The following is a 21,448-nucleotide window of genomic DNA, read 5'->3' as shown; positions in this document are numbered from 1 at the left end:
TGTAAACACGAGGTGAAATAATTACTGCCAGCGAAAAACAACAGAATAGCAATAGCAAACAAACATACAAACGAATGCATCTGGTGTTTGCTTGAGGAATAAGATTGCATGATCGTTTTTCCCTCACCATATTTGGCTCTGCATAGCACTGATAGGAAGCCATATTTCCTGATTCGATTTTGTCGAGTGGTCTCCTTCATAAACAGCTATAGGACTTTACCCACCTCGATAAGCTATTTAATGTGAGAAGTTAAGAAATCATTTCATTACGTTTTCTATTTTTTGTGTCATCTTTTTTTGTTTTTTGTTTTTGCTTATGTAGACAGGACAGAAGACGCGACTATCGTGGTGGAAATTGCGAAGAGAAGCACAGTATTAAAAAGGCTGGAAGTAACGGTGGGATCTGAGGTATGACTTGTCGAATTGTATCAGAAATTGATTGATGTGTTGAAACATACTAGTCATTTCTATCATTAGGAAAACAGTATTATCAAATTCATCTTTTCTTTTAATTTGGTAATTCATACAATGACTAAAATCCTGAAATCCTGTGGTGTGTGTCAAAGGAGATCATGTGAAAATTGCGACACTTTTCCCTTTACGTACAATCGTATCACAACATCACCGAGTATTTTGATTAAGAAAAAGACGACTTTTACTTTACACACTCCCCCAAAAAAGACACTTTCATTCCAAGATAATTTGTAAACTATGTCTAAGCGATCCTCATTTATTTCCCCCCTCAGGTAATCTTATCACCCTTTGCATGCCTTTCATCACAATATACATCAAATTAATGAGACTGACGAGAGAAGAAGATATAAAGCATTCTGCATGAGAGATTCCATCGTTCTCTTTTCCCCCAAAATGAAGGACTAACGATCAAGTTCCATTGGAATTTTTTTTAGAGGCGTGTGGAAACATGTTATTATCTAAATACGTGTCTGTCTCTGTGTTGACTTCGACCGATCAGGCCATCGACATCGTCGACGTGTTCGACAGCCTCACCAAAACTTTGCAGAAAGCCTTGACGAAAGGCCAGCTGAAGATGACGGTGTCGATTCTCGGCGAAGAGGACAACGGGCCACTCCGGGGAAACATCACGCCCCTCAGAACGTGCAATAGTAAGTTCTCAAAATACGAACCAGGGGGGTGTTTCATAAAGCTGTTCGTAAAGTTACGAACGACTTACGAGTGACTGGTGATCAGTTCTTGTGTTGAATTATGGAAATGTTGATAAGTATAGCACATCAGAACTGATCACCAGTCGCTCGTAAGTTGTTCGTAACTTTACGAACAGCTTTATGAAACACCCCCAGGTCATGCAGGTATATACAAACCACGAAGATCAGCGTGAGGGTACGTTCTATGCAACCATTCACATCGTTCAACATGAAAATAATCACACCGTGTCAAACTGTGCAATAATTGCGATTCGTGTCGCATACCAATATCATGTTAGATGATTAGATCGTACCCGATGGAATTGTATCATTTCATCTGTCCTGCAGTAGTAACCCAAGCTTTCACATTACATTTATCGTGCGGCAGTAATAGAACTTAATTATATACAGTTTTTTTCATGATAAGACATAAATGCATTTCTTTGTAATAAAAAGCATAGATCATGAAGGTCTTTGAAAACGCTTTTAAACACAGAAAAAGGGACACATGTCATTTTCTCAACACATTTCTGTCAAACATGGAAGATCAAGTTAGCAGGTATTCACGTTAGTTGTATATCCAGGCATAAGAAGATTATGTGGCTAAATTTTTACCTGTTCGGCGTCCTCTACAGTGATCCACGCGGTCCTCTCCGGGAGCCAGGCCCTTGACCGACCGAAGACCACTGGTGCCAGCGGCTCCGCTATCTTCACCGTAGACGATGACGGGACAGTCCATTACAAGGTAGGGGGAGGGACTTGGGTAACTCCTTATTTTCTCACCCAATGCCCAATCCTATCTATAAATTATGTAAGGTCCTATTACTTTCTAGTGCTAACATAATTCAAAGTCAAATTCAAATCTAAATTCAAATTTACATTTTTGTTGATAAAAGTTCACGGAGAAAAAAAAGTACAATATATTACAACATAGCCATATATGTGTTAGAATATTTTGAAACTTCAATTATTGAATTTAGTCACTTAGTCAGTCCGTGTTTCTGGTCAGGATAAGCTGTCATTCATCTTATTTCTAGGTATTATTTAAGACATGAAAGACTTGATCCAACATTAAAAATATGGCCTATGGAAATTTTATTAGTCCAGTATTGTCAAAAAATCACTTTGAATCCAGGGTCGAAACTAAAGAGGGACATCATGGATTTAAAACATAAAATAATGTGCTCGATAAGAAGGATTCGAACTTTACTCCTCAGGATGAGTCCAGGGCCCCGTTTAATAAAAGAAGTTAGGATAGCAACTGTTGCTAGAATATCATCTTTCCATAGCAACAGCCAATCAGGAAGCTTGATTATTGTCGTTACCATGACAACTGTCATTCCAGCAAGAGTTGTTAGCATAGCAATTTTTTTTTAATGAAATGGGACCCAGATGCCTACCTTTTGTATCACTCTGCTTCGAGCAGCAAAAGCTTGTTGAATTAAGTTTTAAAAAGAGTTTGCTCTCTGTTGACATAAACTTGTTTTACGATATTTTTCATGACCTTCTAATGGTCATTCCCAAAATAACTTAAGTTAAATGTCAATTGATAATTGTTTCTTTGTATTTAATCACAGGTTCGTCTTACCGGCATCCAGACGGAAGTGAATGCCATAACCATCGAGATGGCAGTCAGGAATAGAAACAGGCGGAGGATCGTGGCCGACATTTTGGGCAATTACCGTGATGGGATGGTGAGTAGGCCTGCTCCAGCTTCTCGAACACATCTAAAGTTTGAGCATGATCAGATCACATAAATGTATATATCTATCCATCTATCTATCTGTCCATCTATCTATCTATCTATCTATCTATCTATCTATCTATCTATCTATCTATCTATCTCTCTCTCTAACTATCATTCTATCTTACTAACATCCATCTATATACCTATCTACATATCTTTTATTTGCACTTCCACGTAATGGGAGAGCAGTGCTATCTTAGCTCCATCCACAAGATCCTCAAGCCTTCATATGATTCCTTATCGGTGTACAGGCAAGCCTGATGTAACGTATTCCATCCAGTCATCGGCCGTAACTTAATAACTACCTGCATTTTTAAGTCCGCTTATTTTTAGAAAAATGTTTTGTTTTACTTTTGATGCCGACAATGTTTCCCGATGATTTGAATATCGTCTCCCACTCCTGAGTTCCCGAGATGTCTAAAAACATCAACCATAACTAATCATCACTTTTTCTTTTTCAAAATTCGAATTGTAGTCACTCCGTCGATATTCAGCCTGGCTCCTCCAAGTTTTCTCATTGTCGGTGGAAGAACTCCAAGGAACAAGCGGTCAGCTAATTTGTATGGGTTATTGTGTAGAATGATGTGCTACCGTCAATATTAATAATCTACTTTTTTTGAAAGTATCTTTTTTTGCTTAAAGAATTAAGGAGGATTACGTTATCATCTCTAATCTTCATATCAATTCTTACAGGCCAGCGGTAAATGGGTGCGCCCTAAACCACGTGATCTCCAAATGTTCTATCATGGCGACCTCTACGTCAATGTGGCCACAGGGGCATTTTGGACGTCGGAGCTGCGCGGTCGCATTGTCCAGCTGCCCTACCAGTCTCACATACGAACTCACGCTGGTACGTTTGGCTTTACAGTAGCACCCTCGCATTCCCCGATTCCTAGGGGTACCTCCTCCCCCTTGCATCCATGTGTGAATGAAGAGTCTCTTACTGCATACATTTCTCATTTGTAATCACGTTTGTCAAACATGCTTCTACTCATGTTCACAGAGTTAAGAGTCGTTCTTCTACTGATATGTATGAGCCTAGTCTCCTACCGCTGACTGGAAACGATAATCTCAACGACAGCAGTCAGGTGTCACACAGTCCTATAGTCCTGTCAGTCGAACACGGAACTTGAAATACACTTACATGCAAAAAAGCTAACATTATCACCCCGTGACGATACTTGATCGAATTGAGCTCCGCCGGTACTCTTCGATAATACTTTAGTCGTCAACCTTTCAGACAGCCAGATTATGGACCCTAAGTTAATCAAAACTTGTTTGGCAATCACCTTAGGACCACAATTGGCAAAGACGCGTCATGTGAAATGTACTTATGGGAGAAAATAGATAGGAGAAAATAAACATCAATTTTACTTTACAAGGTGTGTTTCTTAAGACGTTCACAGTCTGAAGTCTGAAACCCGTTGTAAGTCACGTGACCATGACAAAACAACACAGACTCACGGGAAACAGACGATCGTTTGGGTTTGTTCTGGCTTGCAGCGTGGATTTGGCATGTCGTTTCGTCATCTGTTCAAGTCAGGAAGTACTGCAAGGTCAACTCAAAACGTAACTGCACTTTATAGCTGAAGATATTTATATAGTTCATCTCTTCTAAAAAACAGTGGGTGAGTGTAGATTTTCATCAATGTCAATGTCACAATGTCAAATTTTGGTACATGAACAGGCAGTATGTCAAAACAGATTCTCCTAATGGCTGAAAACTCTGTATGATTCATGATATTTAGTAGGGCTAAGTTAAAGGAGAAGAATGCATACGATTCCATCGTTTCAGTGGGCGTAATGTGTGCATGACATTAGCAAGATCGCTAACTTCAAGTTGATCAGCTAGCTGTTCTAGGGTTATAACAAATATGCGTCAGTAAAATGTCACAGTGGATTTTTTTCCCACTCTGCTCGCAGACATGCCAATCCAGCTGTCGGGTGCCCTCATGGACCCGGCCCAGGAGACAGGGGCCGCCGGCCACGCGTGGCTCGTGCTCGACGAGGACTGCTCGCTCAACTACGAGATCGCCGTGGTCGGGCTCAACAGCGTGACGGAGGACGAGATCGGCACCGACGATCCGCCGGCGTCGACGCACTACTACGCAGAGATCGGCGTGATCGAAGACGACGAGAGTCGCGTGCGTCTCGTGCTCAACGCCTTCCGGGGTAACAGCGTAAGTATCAGCGGCTGTATGACTCGTGCGCGGTTTCTTCGAAGAATGTCAGTGACAATTCACTTGACGACCTTTTTTATATGTATGTAACTAAATGGTGTCATGGACAATATTGTGTGAAAGGTTTGCAATGATTGGAGGTTGCTGTGATAGCCGTTTCCATAGCAACATCCAATCAGTGTTATGAATTTTTGTTCATTGCAAGGGCAGATTTGTTTTTTTAATGTTTTTTTTTTTTTCATTGTGAGTCTGCGTTGAAAAGAGGGCAGCACTGGTTTCTTGACTTCTAGCATGACTAGACTTGACGTCCCAGAGGTTTGATACCTCATCACGTGAAAACTCAGGAGCGAGACATGATAATGTAAGATGGTTAGATCAACTTGATTACAACTATTATATCATATCTATTATTCCTGTTCGTTGGTATATTTACATTAAGTGCAATCGAATTTAGAATGTTTGCAGGATTATTCTCATGCATGTTTGGTTGCCCTTGTATGGGGAGAAGAGAGTGATTTTGTTGTATTTTTGCTCTGGCCAGGGCAAAGCGTCGTGTTAACTTTCAGCGTGACATTGTGAAATTTATATCTTCTGCAGGCGAGGGGAACATTGAGTGAAGTCGATACGGGTCTCCTGGCGAGTATGAATCGTGGTCAGGCCTTCATCCAAGTCAGCACCAAAAATCATCGAGAAGGCGAGATACGGGGTCTGGTAGGTTGAATATAATGTTCCTCCTTTCCCTGCCGACTGCACTATGCGTCATTTTCATATGATTGTAGTTGTTGTTGTTGCTGCTGCTGCTGCTGCTGCTGCTGCTGTTGTTGTTGTTGTTGTTGTTGTTGATGATGATAACCAATGCTATTGAACGAGGGAGAAAGGTCAGTCAAACAAATCATTTTATTAGGTGTGCACGTCTATTGTGTATGGTTGCGTGCGCATGTAGGTCTTATGCGTGCGGGTTTTTTTTATCGACGATTTATGTGTATAGTGTATGGACGAGTGTTTATGCTGTTGTTTTTTGTTGTTTTTTGTGGACTAATCACCTCACACAGTATTCAACCTGCTTTTTGCAAGAGTGTAATTGCAGCTAAACATCTCTCACGTATGGGATATGTGTCTTTCTGCTTCTCAATCTATTGGGGGGGGGGGGGAAATATTGAACTGTCTCTTTAAAGAGAGCAACTTTAGGCAAAGGCAAGCTCACCCACATTTAATTTGCATCAACCGGACCCCATGAAATATTGTCGAACCAGGGACCTATTTATGCCACGCCCGACATAGACACGCTACCTATAGGGACAGCTCGCCTCCCAGTCTCGACCTTGACTCGACGTTAGTCGGCTACTATGTCGCCCCAACATTATGACGAAAATAAAAAAAACAAATGCCGATTGTCAACTTAATGTTAATCCCTCTCTTTTGATGCCAACTTCTCGAACGTACGCGCGACTCCTGATTCGTGTTTGGAAAATCCGCCGTGATTCGTGCAGACAGTCGGGGGCTATAGGGGACTGCTTTATCAAGTGAACAAACATTTGTGTTTCTCCGTCAGTATAGAATAGTGCCTTGACTTTGTATATTCTGTCGACACGTCATACTTCCGGAATGTGTTGATAGACAATGACGAATCTGTCACTTTGTTGTTGTCTTTTTTTTTCTTCAGAGAAGCTATTTTTGTTTTTCCCTCGTTATGTGATGACAAAGATGGCTACCAAACACTTCGTAAATATCTAAATAACTGTATAACTTTATAACTGAATAACTGTAGTGTCACTCTCTTTTATCTGAACAGGTGGTTTTACCAAACACCTGCCATGACTCCCCGGACGGGAACAACCTGATCCCCGTACCGACTCAGCAGGTTGGGCACAGCGTGGAGGCGGACCCCAACTCGTGCTTCTTCGAGGGACGATACCGGGCACCGATGTCGAGCTGGTCACCCGACTACGACTCCAAATGCACAACCTGTACCTGCAAGGTATTTTTTTAAAGCATCGTGTAACCACATTGATAACGTCATGGAGCAAACAAAAATACAACTTTAAAACAAATCAAACAAACACACACAAAAAGACGAATGTTTATATTTCAGCATATTTTCAATATGACAGAAGAGAGGAACAACTTGTGAAGGTAATTACTCTTGGCAACTCCTTCAGGAGGCCAGCTCTTGCACTGAACCAGTTGGGTACGGGTAGAGAGGACCATATTACATTTTTATCATTGGCTTTTTAAGGTTCGCTTAATGCTGTTGAATATGATGTACAAGGGAAATGGTGTGCTACCGCTGAACAGTGGAGAGAAGTTACCCATGCCAACGTTTCTGTGGATTTACTTGACTCCACTTCCGATCATCTTTTCTCAGGCTACAGAGTTAAAAAGCGGTACTTCGGTTTGTATACACTACTGACATAACAATCCTCAACAACCTTAATCCAAGAACATGTTTATTGCTTTTCTTTATTTTGTTTGTTTTGTTTTATTTTTGTTTTGGCTTGTAGAAAACCGTGACTATCTGCGACCCTGTTATCTGCCCGGAGTTGGAGTGTGAGAACCCCGTCACCTTCCCGGGCGAATGTTGCCCGACTTGCCCTCAACGTAAGTGTCCATGCAGGTCGAAAAGCCCAAATGAATGATTTCGAAATACATTGATCTCAATCAAAAACATGACTTCATAGCAGCCTATGAAAGCGTTGTGAATATTAATCTTCAATGTACCCTGTCCTTCTTTCCAATATATAGAACGCAGTCGCTTTGTTCTATGAGGCTAGAGTTTGCCGTATGGGAAAACGGCACTTCTCTCTCTTCCTACTACCATGTTTCAATCAAAGTTTATATTAAGGGGGGGGGGCATTATAAGGTTGAGTAGCTTACACAGCGATCCAGTGATTGTCGCATCATGCAATAATCTGACACATTGAAAGCAAGAGGGAGACAAACTGATAAAAAAAAGCGCACCTCAATCTGACACATTGTTGACCTCTCTCGTCAAACACAAGTTTGTGCCATAAGCGAGTTAAGATGTCGGCAAAATTGACATGATTTAAATTATAAGATAATGAAGGATTTTCCTCAGCGCTCCCTTCATCTCGTGATGCCTAATTTTCTTATCTCTCAATCGAACTCGTCGAAACGTATCGCACTCAATCATATCATAATGGAAACCAGAGAGGACGTGTCCAAGTAAACGAGGTTATCAGAAAAAAATATTTTTCGACAGAATATCAGATGGACGCAGGCATGTTCTGCCAAATTGACTGCGATGTCAGCTTATTAGGCTATCGAAACCAGAGAATAATCCCCTCACTGTACAACATCATCTATCTGAGACGATTTGAACAGATCCAATGAGGTAACTCAATTTCCTACGGTACGCCCGTTTCCTCTCCAACGACTCCCAAGCGAGCGCTGGATTCTGCCAACCACGGGGTGGGAGATGGCTCGATGGCAGAACGAGATTCGATGTCGAAGTCAATTTCTGTCTCCAGAGCTCCACTTCCTCTTCGTTTTTGATGGGAGCTTTTTCTTGCGTTTCGTGGATGCGTGAAGTGAACGTGTCTGGCCCATCCTCTACATGTATTGTATTTGTTAATAGACACAGGAGAAATAGATATAATAGATGGAAAACTACTCGACAGAATAGTGGATAGATAAATTGATAGATAGATAGATAGATAGATAGATATGATTGGCAGACAGATAGATCATGGACCTACAACGTAGGTCCATGGATAGATGAAAGATATGATAGATAGATTGATAGATGGATGGATAGACAAATAGATATGATGGACAGACAGACAGATAGAAAGATATGATTAATTGATAGTTAACAGATAGGTAGGTAGATAGTGAGAGAAATCCATATACAAGCACTGAGAGAAAGTTGTAGGAACCGACGACGGAAGACGAAGGAATACGTGGTAATCATGCATAAAGAGATAGAGATATATTAAAAGCTGAATAGATGGATGAATAGATGGATATATAAATATATAGATATATAAATAGACTGTTAGATTGGTACAATGTAGATAGATAGATAGATAGAGTGAGTGAGTGAGTGAAATAGAAACAGAAAGAGACAGTCAGAAAGATAGATAGATATATACGATATAGAGAAAGAGAGAGAGAGAGAGAGAGAGAGAGAGAGAGAGAGAGATAGGGAGACAATCGGGAAGAGAGATATATAGTTATATATTTTTGTTTGGCAGGCAGAGAGGAAGAAACAGTCGCAGGAGCGATAATCACATTGTACTTTGTGGGAGAAAGAGACAGCCAGAAAGAAAGATAGATAGATATTATATTATATAGGTAGATAGAGAAAGAGAGCGAGAGATAGATAGAGAGAGAGAGAGACAATCAGGAAGAGAGATATATAGTTATATATTTTTGTTTGGCAGGCAGAGAGGATGAAACAGTCGTAGGAGCGTTAATCACACTGTACTTTGCGCCCCCCAAAATCGAAACCAAAGCGTGTTGACGAGGGGAAATGTCAGAATGGGTGTCGAATCAAAAACAGGTTTTCATCTCCAAAATAGACTTATACCAGCATGTGTTTTTTGGGGGTGACTCGTGGTCAATCGAATTACGAAACAAATTGTCTGTGACCAGGAATTCTCGGCAATGTAACAGCGCATTGCCAAAAGGGAGAGGAGAAGGCCTAAATATTTCCTGCTCTGTCACTTTAATTGAAAATGATTATTTTTCAGTGCTTATCAATGTCGACAATAGTCCTAAATGTATGTTAAGTGCTGCAGTGAAAAAAAAAACACCCCAAGTTATTACGCTAAAAGAGGAGGGTTATGTATCGAAAGCTAATGAGGACATTGTTTTCATTATCATTATGAATTTTTGATGCAGGGTGCAGATGATTAATAGTCATCTTTTGCATATTGAAAAAACAAAACAAAACTAGGGAGTATATATTATTAGGTGACATCCAAATGCACGACGATCCCAAAATCGTCTACTAATCTTTTCGTCCTGCATTTGCGCGCGCTGCCGCACAACGTCGAATCACGATACATAGTTTAATATGCATGTGATACAGTTTTCTTTTCTTTTTTTTTGTATTTTGCAGCCGAGGTCGAGGAGGAGGTTGATGAGGAAGAGGGGTGTTACTTCGAAGGTGATAAAAAGGTACATCGCGTGGGTACGCAGTGGCATCCATACATTCCTCCATTCGGCTACAGTAGATGCGTGTTATGTACTTGCATGGTTAGTTCAACTTTTGATTTCTGCAATGATATTTCGTTAATGTTTCGATGTCATTATTGATTTATTGATTCTTTTTGTAGAATCTTTTTTTATTTTAAAAAACTTATTCTCGTATGATTTCAGTCATTTCAGTCATTTTTCATGCTTACCTTCGTGTATCGTTTCCGATGGAACCACCTGATTTCTTGCAGCCATTGTTAATGTCTATGAATGTGCGTTCTTTCCACCATCAAGCGCAAGGCATGGAATGATGATTATTTAATACGCTGCAAGTCTGACATTCGCATGATTCGCAGAGTTCAAACTCATGAACAATCACATAAATCGACCGCCCGATTCAATCATTCAAAACATGCATTACTAATCATCATGAATGGACCATGCAAAAAGTGCAACACTTGTGGAATTAGTTAATCAGAATCTCTTCCCCTCTTTTTTGACTCCTAATCTTATCAGAAAAGTGGTGACTCAACCAAGAAATCTGAGTTGTCATGCTTGATTTGTAACCATTGCGCCGTGGGAATTATGACCACTTCCAAAACTGCTACAGATCTAATTATTCGACTTCTATTTGAAGACGACGAATAACTTCGTAAGGAAGTTTCATGAATTCCAAGAACTCCGTAATGACAAGAAAAATCCACACTCTCGCCCACGCCCAATTCACCGTCGAATTCCAGAGTGCTCTCATTTTGCTTACAGCATTATTAGATCCAGGAAAACCCTTAAATGTTTGATAATGACCGAATGGCCCGATTAAATTTGATAAGGAAATTCATTCACTCATTTCTTTAAAAAATATAGCATTATGAATAGAAAGGTTTTGCATAAACTTAAGACTTCGGGAGGTTGGTTGTTAAAGACGATCGGATCATGTTAAAATAAGTTGCTGTTGGACAGCTATAACGCGGGATGGGAGAGTCCTAGATTTCTTATTAAGAGCTGGATGAGATTGTGTCCGTTTGCGAAAAACAAAATTCTAATCATGTCATTGCTTAAACTGTAGTTTGAAAACTAATCTTAAGATTTTTGTTATGATACATTTTCTTAATGATGACGTACCTAGGACTGTGCAAAAGTAACGAGGGGATGGGGGTCGGGTTAGGAGACAAAAATGTAGTGCTTTTACTTAGTGCTGTGTGCAGGAGAACGACTGACAACCACAAACTTGATATTATGATTTCAATGCAACACGAATTCCAAGCTTTTTTTTTTCTTGAAACATTACTGCAAGTTCCCGCTGGTCTCATTTTACAGCCGGGAAGAACATTCAACTGCTCAAGACTAGCCTGCCCGCCTGTTGACTGCCCGAAGCCCATTAGAATTAATCCAAACGACTGTTGCCAAGTCTGTCCAGGTAACCTATATCGGACTGTTGTTTGTCCTGTAGACGTATTTTTATGTCGTCTTTTCTCGTTCCACGCATATCTCTTTCATTCTCTCTACCCATTTCTATCACCTCACTGCTCCACAAATGTTGAATAGATAACGTATAATTCCCCAATTTCATCCGCCGAGAAGTTGGGTAGCTCATTTAAATGCCCTGCTCATAAACTTAAGAAAATGGCGCTGGAAGCGTGCTGCCATTTCATTGTCAATTTTGTTAATAATTATGCGGAGACGTAAAGTTTGAAAACTTTCTAAAAGTACCTGCTGTCAATCATTTTGCCAAAGATTTTGATCCTCATTCTCCTCTTTTTTGAAATGATAATGACAACAACAACAACAACAACAACAACAGTACAAACGATATGACAGCAAACAATACGCAGGGACTGAAATAGACATTTAAAGTGTATGCTGTGTGTTCATTCTTTGGACAGAACCTGAACCAACGACACCGACCCCGACTGCAGACGACACACTCCTCCAGGCAGATGAAGTAGAAAAAGGTAAAGCACGCCCTCTGTACACACCTTATCGTCATAATAAAGACGCTGCAAATGCCATTACTTTAAATTGGATTTCCACCACAGATAATTTGACAGAAAAAACAAACAAATCTAGAATATGTTTTAGAATGATCATGTGTGTATGTGTGTGTGTGTGTGTGTGTGTGTGTGTGTGTGTGTGTGTGTGTGTGTGTTACGTCAGTGCAAGTAAATATTTGTATTGGCATGACAGACGAAGTCACACATTTGCTGTACGTCTAGAAAAGTTGGTTAATATCCTGAAAACAGACATACAAATTAGAATCAAGATAATATATCAATTTGTGGATGAATCGAGAACGTTTCGAAATTGATTACAGTTGTGAACATAGTTGTACCATTGTTACAGCATGCTTACTATGAAACAAATGCATGGATGTTATATCATGTATTATATGTGGTATAGCTATGTCAGTGGTCTGTCAAAAATAATCTCGTTGTATGTCCATGTATTATGTGCTTATGAGAACAGAAAATACAAGACGTTTCTGCAGATTGTTCACTGTGAAATGACGTATTCCAAGCAAGAAAATTACATTACACTGCCGCATAGTCCTCTCATGTGCATGAAAAATTGAAGCATTTTTCCACATACATTCATGTGTAGATGTTTGCACACGGTATAAAATGCGATCCATATGTCAATGTCTATTCCGTACGTTCTACAAAGTATGTATGTGGTAGCGTTAACTTGGTGTAATGTCAAAACGTATAGGTGTCCTACTGTGTATGTAAACTCGATTTTCCCCCTCATGTACAACCTCTTGCCCCTGTACTCAAAACCTCAACCATAAGTGTTTTAATCGCCATGTCTGTCTTCTACTGTTCCTATTGGCCCAGATTTTGTTTCTGTCATTTTTAAATCTCCTTTCGTTTTCCTTACACAAAGTTTAGTCTTCGTAGAAGACCCGTCCATATCAATACTTCATACCATCAAAATCTCTTCAGAAAACTAGTTTTTATTACTTTTTTGTTCTTCTCTCATCTAATACATTTGAGGGTGGACAACCTTGATACTTTTTTTCCACATCTAAAGTGATGTAAAGAGGACCAAAACAAAACAAACAAACAACAAACAAACAAACAAACAAATTAATGAAATTTTCCTATTGTAAGGTTCTGCTCTAAAGAACACGCAAACATATCTTAACCAAGCTCCACCAGCAGTGTCAGTGTGGGCACTGTTATGGTTTGGATTTTAGCCAATCCCTTTCTTTCCTCCGTTGCCATAGTTACCCCTCCTCCCACATCCCAGCCCCCCCCCCCCTTTGTGCTTTTATACACAGTGCATGTTCTCGTTTCTCCCCACCTCCACCAGGATGTTCGTTCCTTGGCGAATTTTATAGAAACGGCGCTGAATGGCACCCTCTAGTGTCGCCCTTTGGTACAATGAGCTGCGTTCGATGTAGATGTCGGGTAAGCCACTTCGCTGCAAGATTCATGTTCAGTCTACATCACGCTTGTCATTTCATGTGGACGGTTGGGTACCGCCCCATACAGGGTTATCGTATTCTTGGCATTGAAAAGCAACTGTTTAGTCCCACACTATTACACGACATGTTGTACTTGCATGGCTTACAAGAATGACCATATTTGTACAAAACTGTTCGGCCGCTTTTCTTGTTCTTGTAGTACTTGCCACGATTATACGAATTCACGTCAAGTCATGTCGAATTCATGTCAAGTCAAACACCATTCGGTACCGTGTGATCTGAAAGCTGCAAGTTACAGTACTCCATGTAAATTGTCGAAAACTGTCGAAAACTGTACATCTGTTATCCTGAAAGTGGATAATCCTCCATATTGCATGACTGGAGAAGGAATGTTCTATTGCATCAACCGTCCTGCTTCATAAGCGTCCTTTGGTTCAGTCATATAATGTATCTCATCTTATTGCGTCATGATACATGATGCTATTTGGGTGTGGGCCCTTCCATTTATCATCACAATAATTCTGAATTTTTAACAATGACAAACCTTTGATGCTGACACTTAATTATTTTCAATGCCTGCTGAAAGTAAACAACATTCTATATATCAGTACTTTCCGAGTTTAATTTCAATTCAGACAAGCAGTTGCTTTTATTTTTTAATGGAAATATTGTCTGTATATGAATGATCCTTCCATCGTCCCATATTCTGCATCGTCACCTGAAAACTGGTGTACGGGTAATGTTTCTATTTTACAGTGTTTACAGAGTAAGATAAAGGCAGTTTACCTTGCAAAATGTGTAAACAGTCAATGGCGTAAGCACCGTCTATGACTGAAAAATAAGGGGAAACCCCCCCAAATGCGATACAACATCCATCAACAATTAGATATATTCGAGTCTACAAAGTAAAGAAAGTATACGATCATCTCGGCGAATCTTCATCCCATTTTCATCCTTTAACCCTTCGCACGCCAGATCAATCTCCTGTCCATAGGTATGTGTGTGAAATATGAGCACATTTGACTCTCTGGCACATAAAGGGTTAAAAGCTGCTCACATGACTGGTGTCCACATCCCAGTCACGTGTTCTTCTCGTCCGGCACAATGGATTAACCCCCCTGATCCCCTCCCCCCCCTCTCTCTTCATTTCACAGAATGGTCAGGCGAAGTGCAAGGGAAGAACTTGTCCTCGGCTTAATTGTAAAGAACTTGTCAGAGTGAAAGGCGAATGTTGCCCGCAATGTAAAGGTTGGTACTATTTCCCCATCACATACGAAGTAAAATCTCCATGGAATGAATAAAACAGTAAATGTAAAGATAAGTATACAAATCAATATCTGACTATGCTAGAATGTGTAGAAATGTAACGGTTGGAACGATTATCACAACAGCAGAGGGGCCAACATTTGACAAGCTTTGTCTTTTTAGTGGGTCCCACATTTTTTTAAACACTTTATCATGTATTGTTTACTTTACTTTGATAGCATCATTTTTCATGACAATGTATAATTATCATAAGGTTCCACAATAATCATTGTATACTCTTTTCATATTACGATGTTCTGCTTATACCTTTTTCCCTATTACCAAAGAAAATTGGAATGTATGTGTTTTGTTTTATTATTTTTGGTCGAAAAAAAGAATAAAATCTAAATCAAATTGAATTGAAATGAATTTCATTGAAATATTAATGAAATCACCATGTTAATCTCAACATTATTTTCAGTAAGATGATAACTATACGATACAATCATGTTCTTTATCGTTGTTATAACTCACATCGTTTATGAATATCTTTTTATATAAAAAATTTCAGAACCAACGATAGGACCTACAGTGATGACATCGGCGGCGACACCGGCACGAAAGAAAAGAAAAGGTCGACGATCGTAGGAGGAAGGACTCCCTCACAAAGACATTCATTTCCTTCACACGGAGGTCATCGAAACTCGTCCAGCTCTCCGACAGGAACAGGGAATTTAATCCCGGATCGTTTCTTCATCCTCCGGACAATTTGCTTCTGTCGAAGGAACAGAAACAGGGGATCCTTTTGAGCATGCGCGACATCTATGGATGGACTATCGCCGATTACGCAAAAAGACGTAACGTACGCGTTATATGGTGTAATGCGTTATACACCGTCCGATCTCCGAGTTGGACTGGATGAGTCATATGAATCGATCCAAGCTGAGATTTTAATGACCGGTTGGCCGATTGACCGATCAAAGCGAGTGAGTTTATCATAGTGCGTCGAACTGGAATATAACGTTACCAGTCGAACCACAAATTTTGTTCGGTGATGTCATGAGTTGAAATGAACGTGACTGGCGGGCCGCATCGACATTTACGGAGAAATGATTTCTGCGAGAGTGACTGTGTGTGTACTGCCGTCGTCGATACGTTTAGGAGGCGATAAGATACACTGAGTTGTGTTTACATGGAAATGGCTGTACCTAATGTTGCCATGCATTCTGTGGACCGTGGACTTTTTGTGGCAATAGAGATCTATAATACAATTTGCTCTCCTTCTTTTCTACCTCTTGTAGCTGCAGTGTATTCTGATACAGTCCTCAACTTTGTACACGCATCTTTACCAATCCTACCAACAACATTTTTTTTTTCTCTCTCTCTCCTTGCTCGCTGTCCGCGTCTTTATATCTAACCAACGTCAAGATAAACAAGCGGAAAACAAGACTAACACCTACGTTAGGTGTTAACTCGGTGTTAAATGATTGATCCGGATGTTCACTGGCGAAGTTATCTATATAAGAGTTTAAAAAGATTCAAATTCAAACAATTTCAAATAAAGTTCTCGGCTTATACTACTAACGGTTGTGCGTAATACCATCTCCGTATAAATTTCATGGACTTTATAATGTTCAAGAGTAACGTGGTATATTTTCTGATGACCACGTGATTACTCGTAGCTTTTTCGGGAATTTGCCTTGCAGTTTGATTTGTAAAGAAAAAGTCCACATGAAGACATTCCTTTTTTTGCTGTATTAATGTATAAGTGGAGAAGTGACATAAAATCACTCTCTAATTACGAGTGTTACGTAAACGTTGCTACTACTTTACAGAAATTCCATAGAACTTGTTTAAAAAGAAAAAAGAAAAGAAGAGAACAATATCTACAGTTTCATAACCGTGATACTGCATTGTCCAATAGTCAGAAAATTATTTATAAAAAGAAATCTGAATTGTAAAACATGAATATTCATCGGCTTCATCAAGTACCTTGTCATGACGGTGTAAGCTATGATAGAACTTTTCATTCACCGATACAGTTGTATAATTATCATTATACGTCTTTAGTGTAATATTTCTCCTTTTTATGGGAAATTTATCGTCATCACTTTATTAGAATGTTGACAATAACTTTTTTTTTCTTTTCATGCGGCACTATGTTGTCATGTCATGCCAAATTTTCATCTCAAATATTCAAACAACAAACACTGACAGTATTTACGAGAACATTTTTATGCCTCCGCCACGAAGTGGTGCCGGAGGCATTATGTTTTCGGGTTGTCCGTCCGTCCGTCCGTCCGTCCTTCCGTCCGTCCGTCCGTCCGTCCTTCCGTCCGTCCTTCCGTCCGTCCGTAATGAATTTTGTGGACAAGGTAACTATCGAAACCTGTTGAGGTATCCTAATGAAACTTGGCATGTATGTGTATTAGGGGGTGAAGTTGTGCCTATCAACTTTTGGGTGCACATGCTCAAGGTCAAAGGTCAAAAGGTCAAGGTCAAATACATAAAATTTCACTATTTCCACCATATCTATTGAATGCCTGAAGATATTTTCTTGAAACGTAGTGTACACATGTTTTACCCAATTAAGATTCTCTGGTGAAAGTTTGGGTCATGAGGTCAAAGGTCAAAGGTCAAAAGGTCAGGGTCAAATACATAAAATTTCACTATTTCCACCATATCTATTGAATGCATGAAGAGATTTTCTTGAAACTTTGTGTATACATGTATTACCCAATTAAGATTCTCTGGTGAAAGTTTTGGTCATGAGGTCAAAGGTCAAAAGGTCAGGGTCAAATACACAAAATTTCACTATTTCCACCATATCTATTGAATGCCTGAAGATATTTTCTTGAAACTTAGTTTATACATGTATTACCCAATTAAGGTCATGAGGTCAAAGGTCAAAGGTCAAAAGGTCAAGTAAAAATATTAAAACTTCTTTTTTTTTCTCTGTACCTTGGAAAATTGTTCAAGGTATCTTCATGGAACATAGTATATACATGTACTGACTGGAAGTGATTATCTAGAGAATGTAGGGTTCATGGGGTCAAAGGTCAGGGGTCAAAGGTCAAGTGCAAGACTTGAAAATTTTACTAAATTACCCTCATATTTATGCAATGCCAGCAGGGTTATTTTTTTACACTTGGTGTATGCGTGTGTAACCTAATAGAAATTCTCTGGAAAGTTTTTTTTTTTCTTTTTGCCTCAAAGGTCAAAAGGTCAAAGATCAAGTGAAAGTGCTGAACTAACTTTTTCCTCCATATCTCAGAAGTGGCTCAAGTTAACTTGAAACTTAGTACATATTATGCATGTTCTACCTGAAAGTAATTATCTTATGAATTTTAGGGTCAAGGGCCAGATGAAAATGGTAACAATTTACTATTCAATTCAGAAATTGCACTTTTTCTCCACACCTGTACCTTGAAAATTACTCAATGCCTAAATGTATGAATGGGTCAAAGTCAAGTTAAAGTCCTTAAATCCCTAGATACATGCTCTCCTATTCATCCAATTAAACCTACGTCAAGGAAGGTGAACATTCAACACATTTGTGACAGACTTGTCATTCCAATATTTTGCCAATTTTGTGAAAATGTAATCACACAGTGTCCACATGTAATATCTAGACCTATTGGGAAAATCATGCATTATGGCGGAGGCATACCAGTCGCCAAAGCGACATTTCTAGTTTAATTGTTTTGCTATTTCGAATTCGTCCCTAGTCAAAATACCTCTACGTGCATGGAGATGCGCGAGGTTTAGCTCTCCGTCCATTCGTCCATAACTTCTTGTTATCACGATACCTTGAGAACGGCTAGAAGACGTGTATATTCATATTGTTTAATGTATATGCAAGACCATTTTAATTTTGGTCATCGTTTCAAAGATGGTGATGTAAGGCTGAAGGGGCTAAGGTTTCACTTGTACAGGGAATAAAGACAAAAGAAATGGAAAAGATAATCTAAGAATTTCAATGTAAACCAAATACAATGCAACTCTATGGTATAGTATTTTCTAAAGATTTATGAAATACATGTAGCGGGCCTCTATGTCAAAGGTTATTAAAATACAGACTCTAGAATTGTACAATATTCATTCATTCACTCATTCATTTATTTTTTCCTATTTCCTACAGAAACATATGAATATTTTTCAGAAATTGAATACATAAATTACATCACAATACATAATAAAAGATGAGTTTACAGAATATTTTTAATCATACGGAAATGCTGGAAATGGGGAGGAATGCTAAAAAGCAGAGCTTGTAGGGTGCATTTCCCCAACACGTACTACAACAAATTATTTGATTGATATACTGTTATGCATCAGCGAGAACATGAGACATGTTGTAGGATGACTGGCGCTATCGAGAAAGGTGAATAACGCCAACACAGAAACTTCTGACTATAAGGCGTGCACACAATGCTCTACGAAAACCATGAAAAGTGAAGAGTAAATACTGACATTATGATGTCGAAATTTTCTTCCTTTATTTTTCAGCCCAATAATTAGCATCTTCTTCTTGAAGACATGGACTCTGTTCATGTCTCTTTACGAGTCATAATTCATGGAGAATCGAGCTGTGTGGTTTTCTCCATTCATTTCCTATTTTCGTTCTGCACCAGAACTTTTGAGACTACAATCAAACTGTGAGAATAATGATGAGTTTGACTTCTTGTCAGCCTGTGCAGGCAACCACAATGTTTTTGACCATTGTAAGAATGCAATCCCTTTTCGTCTCTTTAAGAATCTTAGGAATCCTTGTCAAGTAAAGTCAAAGAAATTTGCTGACATCTTCTTGATAACTATATCTATTAAAGTTTGCTTGTTTTTCTCTGAAGAACTTTTGCTTTCCTTATTCTATATTGCCAAGCCACAATTTTAAGCCAAATGTTAAGTTAGCTCTGTCGCTTAAAAAAAAAGAATCTCAAATCTCATCTAAGCAGAAGGGCATGCTCATTCGCAATTTTACTTTGCAATCTAATTTCATGATAACACCACTTTGATGGTTCTTATTTCATGGAATGCACAATCCAAGGCATTTACGTTGTTCGTGCTAGTCGTATGTAATTTATTCTGTACAAAGGCCAAATTATGTGTATTTCCTTTCATGTTATAAAGCAGTGCATCTCACAATAAACGCTAACTATTTATTCGTAGTGCTTGGAATTTGTTCACATTTCGACAGTTTGATTTAGAATGGTATGGAAATCAGTACAATAATAAACGTGGATTTTATCGGTGTAGTTATTGTCTGCGGTGAAAAATAGGAGTTTGCACACTAGCAATGATGCGATATGAAGAGAAATGATAGTGCGCAAAGAAGTTATACATCGTCTTCAGTAAGATTGCTTATTGTGGTAGTTCACAAGTGGAACGCGTTCGTTTTTATTTTTGTACGAAATTATATCACAGAATATGAAATGTTTTTTCTAACGATGTTTATGATTACGTGTGAAAAAAACAACAACAACCAGTTTCGTGTCCTGAAACAATCAGTATTTGAGTCTACTTTGCGTCAGATTTCACAAAGTATATTATTTTGTTTACGCTCTTTTTTGTGAAATACATGTCCTTTGTGTGGATGAGCCAGAAAAGAAATGTATGAAAATGATCTAAATTATATACTATCAATAGGTGTAAGTATTCGATATAGTATTGTTTGTATTTTGCAATGATTCTTCGTTGGAATTTCATTTTATGCGAAGCTATTGATTGAACTGAACCAAAATAAATGAACTGATGAAACTTATGATATATTGACTTTTCGATTATTTATTTACTTTTTTTTGGTCTTACATTGAAATGACACCAAGAAGTGCAGGAGTTACGTAACGTACAGTACAGGTAACAATAATCATCACAAAAACACGACAAAAATATGTATGAATATTTTATATTTTATCGTATGATACATGCTACTAGATAAGTCACCAGTTACCAACAAAGCTTGTATGAAAATTCAACGATTTTCAACACTGTTTTTTTTTCCAAATTATTGACTGATTTCATTTTCGAGTTCTCGGATTGTGTGTCAGTTTGGTAAACTGAACGTCTGGGTGTACAATTCAGTGTGACAGGCATTATAGTGAATCGTCGAAGCAGCATGTCTACAAGTAAACAAGCATTTACAAAAAGTTTGAATTTTCTATCGAGTTGCTTGTCTAGCTCTCTCTTCTTTTTGTTCAGTTTGAACGCATTTATGGTATTATTCTGCTGGTACCATTTTAATAAAGATTCTCTCAAATAACGTACAGGGTGTCTACACAAAATAAAGACATGTACATGTATGCACTAGTAAGGTGAATTAAACAAGATGATTGGCTCCGATGTGCAAATGCTATATCAGAGACAATGTATGCAATGATTGCATGTAAATTTATATATTCCCTAAGACAAGACGATTTTATGTTTAACTCAAAATCATAAGGCACAACACGTGATTAAAGTGAGCGAAGAAAATACAACATAACACCAGAGTCAACTGTGCATACACCCACTTTCAACGCATATTGAGTGA

General features: G+C 38.8%; 1 protein-coding gene across 1 annotated transcript in view; it reads left to right on the top strand.

The window, feature by feature from the left end:
* The window catches only part of LOC139742775 (chordin-like), a 68,056-nt gene extending 52,489 nt beyond the window's left edge, over positions 1-15,567 (top strand). Inside the window, exons 9-23 of the mRNA XM_071653294.1 lie at positions 323-408; positions 974-1,124; positions 1,799-1,908; positions 2,741-2,857; positions 3,604-3,760; positions 4,834-5,090; positions 5,688-5,801; positions 6,883-7,068; positions 7,592-7,688; positions 10,174-10,310; positions 11,568-11,667; positions 12,134-12,202; positions 13,560-13,657; positions 14,829-14,922; positions 15,491-15,567. Of these exons, the coding sequence (XP_071509395.1) occupies positions 323-408; positions 974-1,124; positions 1,799-1,908; positions 2,741-2,857; positions 3,604-3,760; positions 4,834-5,090; positions 5,688-5,801; positions 6,883-7,068; positions 7,592-7,688; positions 10,174-10,310; positions 11,568-11,667; positions 12,134-12,202; positions 13,560-13,657; positions 14,829-14,922; positions 15,491-15,567 (1,850 nt within the window). The remainder of the gene's footprint in view (positions 1-322; positions 409-973; positions 1,125-1,798; positions 1,909-2,740; positions 2,858-3,603; positions 3,761-4,833; positions 5,091-5,687; positions 5,802-6,882; positions 7,069-7,591; positions 7,689-10,173; positions 10,311-11,567; positions 11,668-12,133; positions 12,203-13,559; positions 13,658-14,828; positions 14,923-15,490) is intronic.
* Positions 15,568-21,448: the final 5,881 nt, after the last annotated feature.

The sequence above is a fragment of the Diadema antillarum genome, unplaced genomic scaffold (assembly GCF_040938485.1).
Source record: "Diadema antillarum isolate AM-2024a unplaced genomic scaffold, OU_Dant_1.0 seq00001019_RagTag, whole genome shotgun sequence".
NCBI classification, from domain to species: domain Eukaryota; kingdom Metazoa; phylum Echinodermata; class Echinoidea; order Diadematoida; family Diadematidae; genus Diadema; species Diadema antillarum.
Note: the sequence above shows the minus strand (reverse complement) of the source record. Positions and strands in the feature narration are given on the sequence as shown.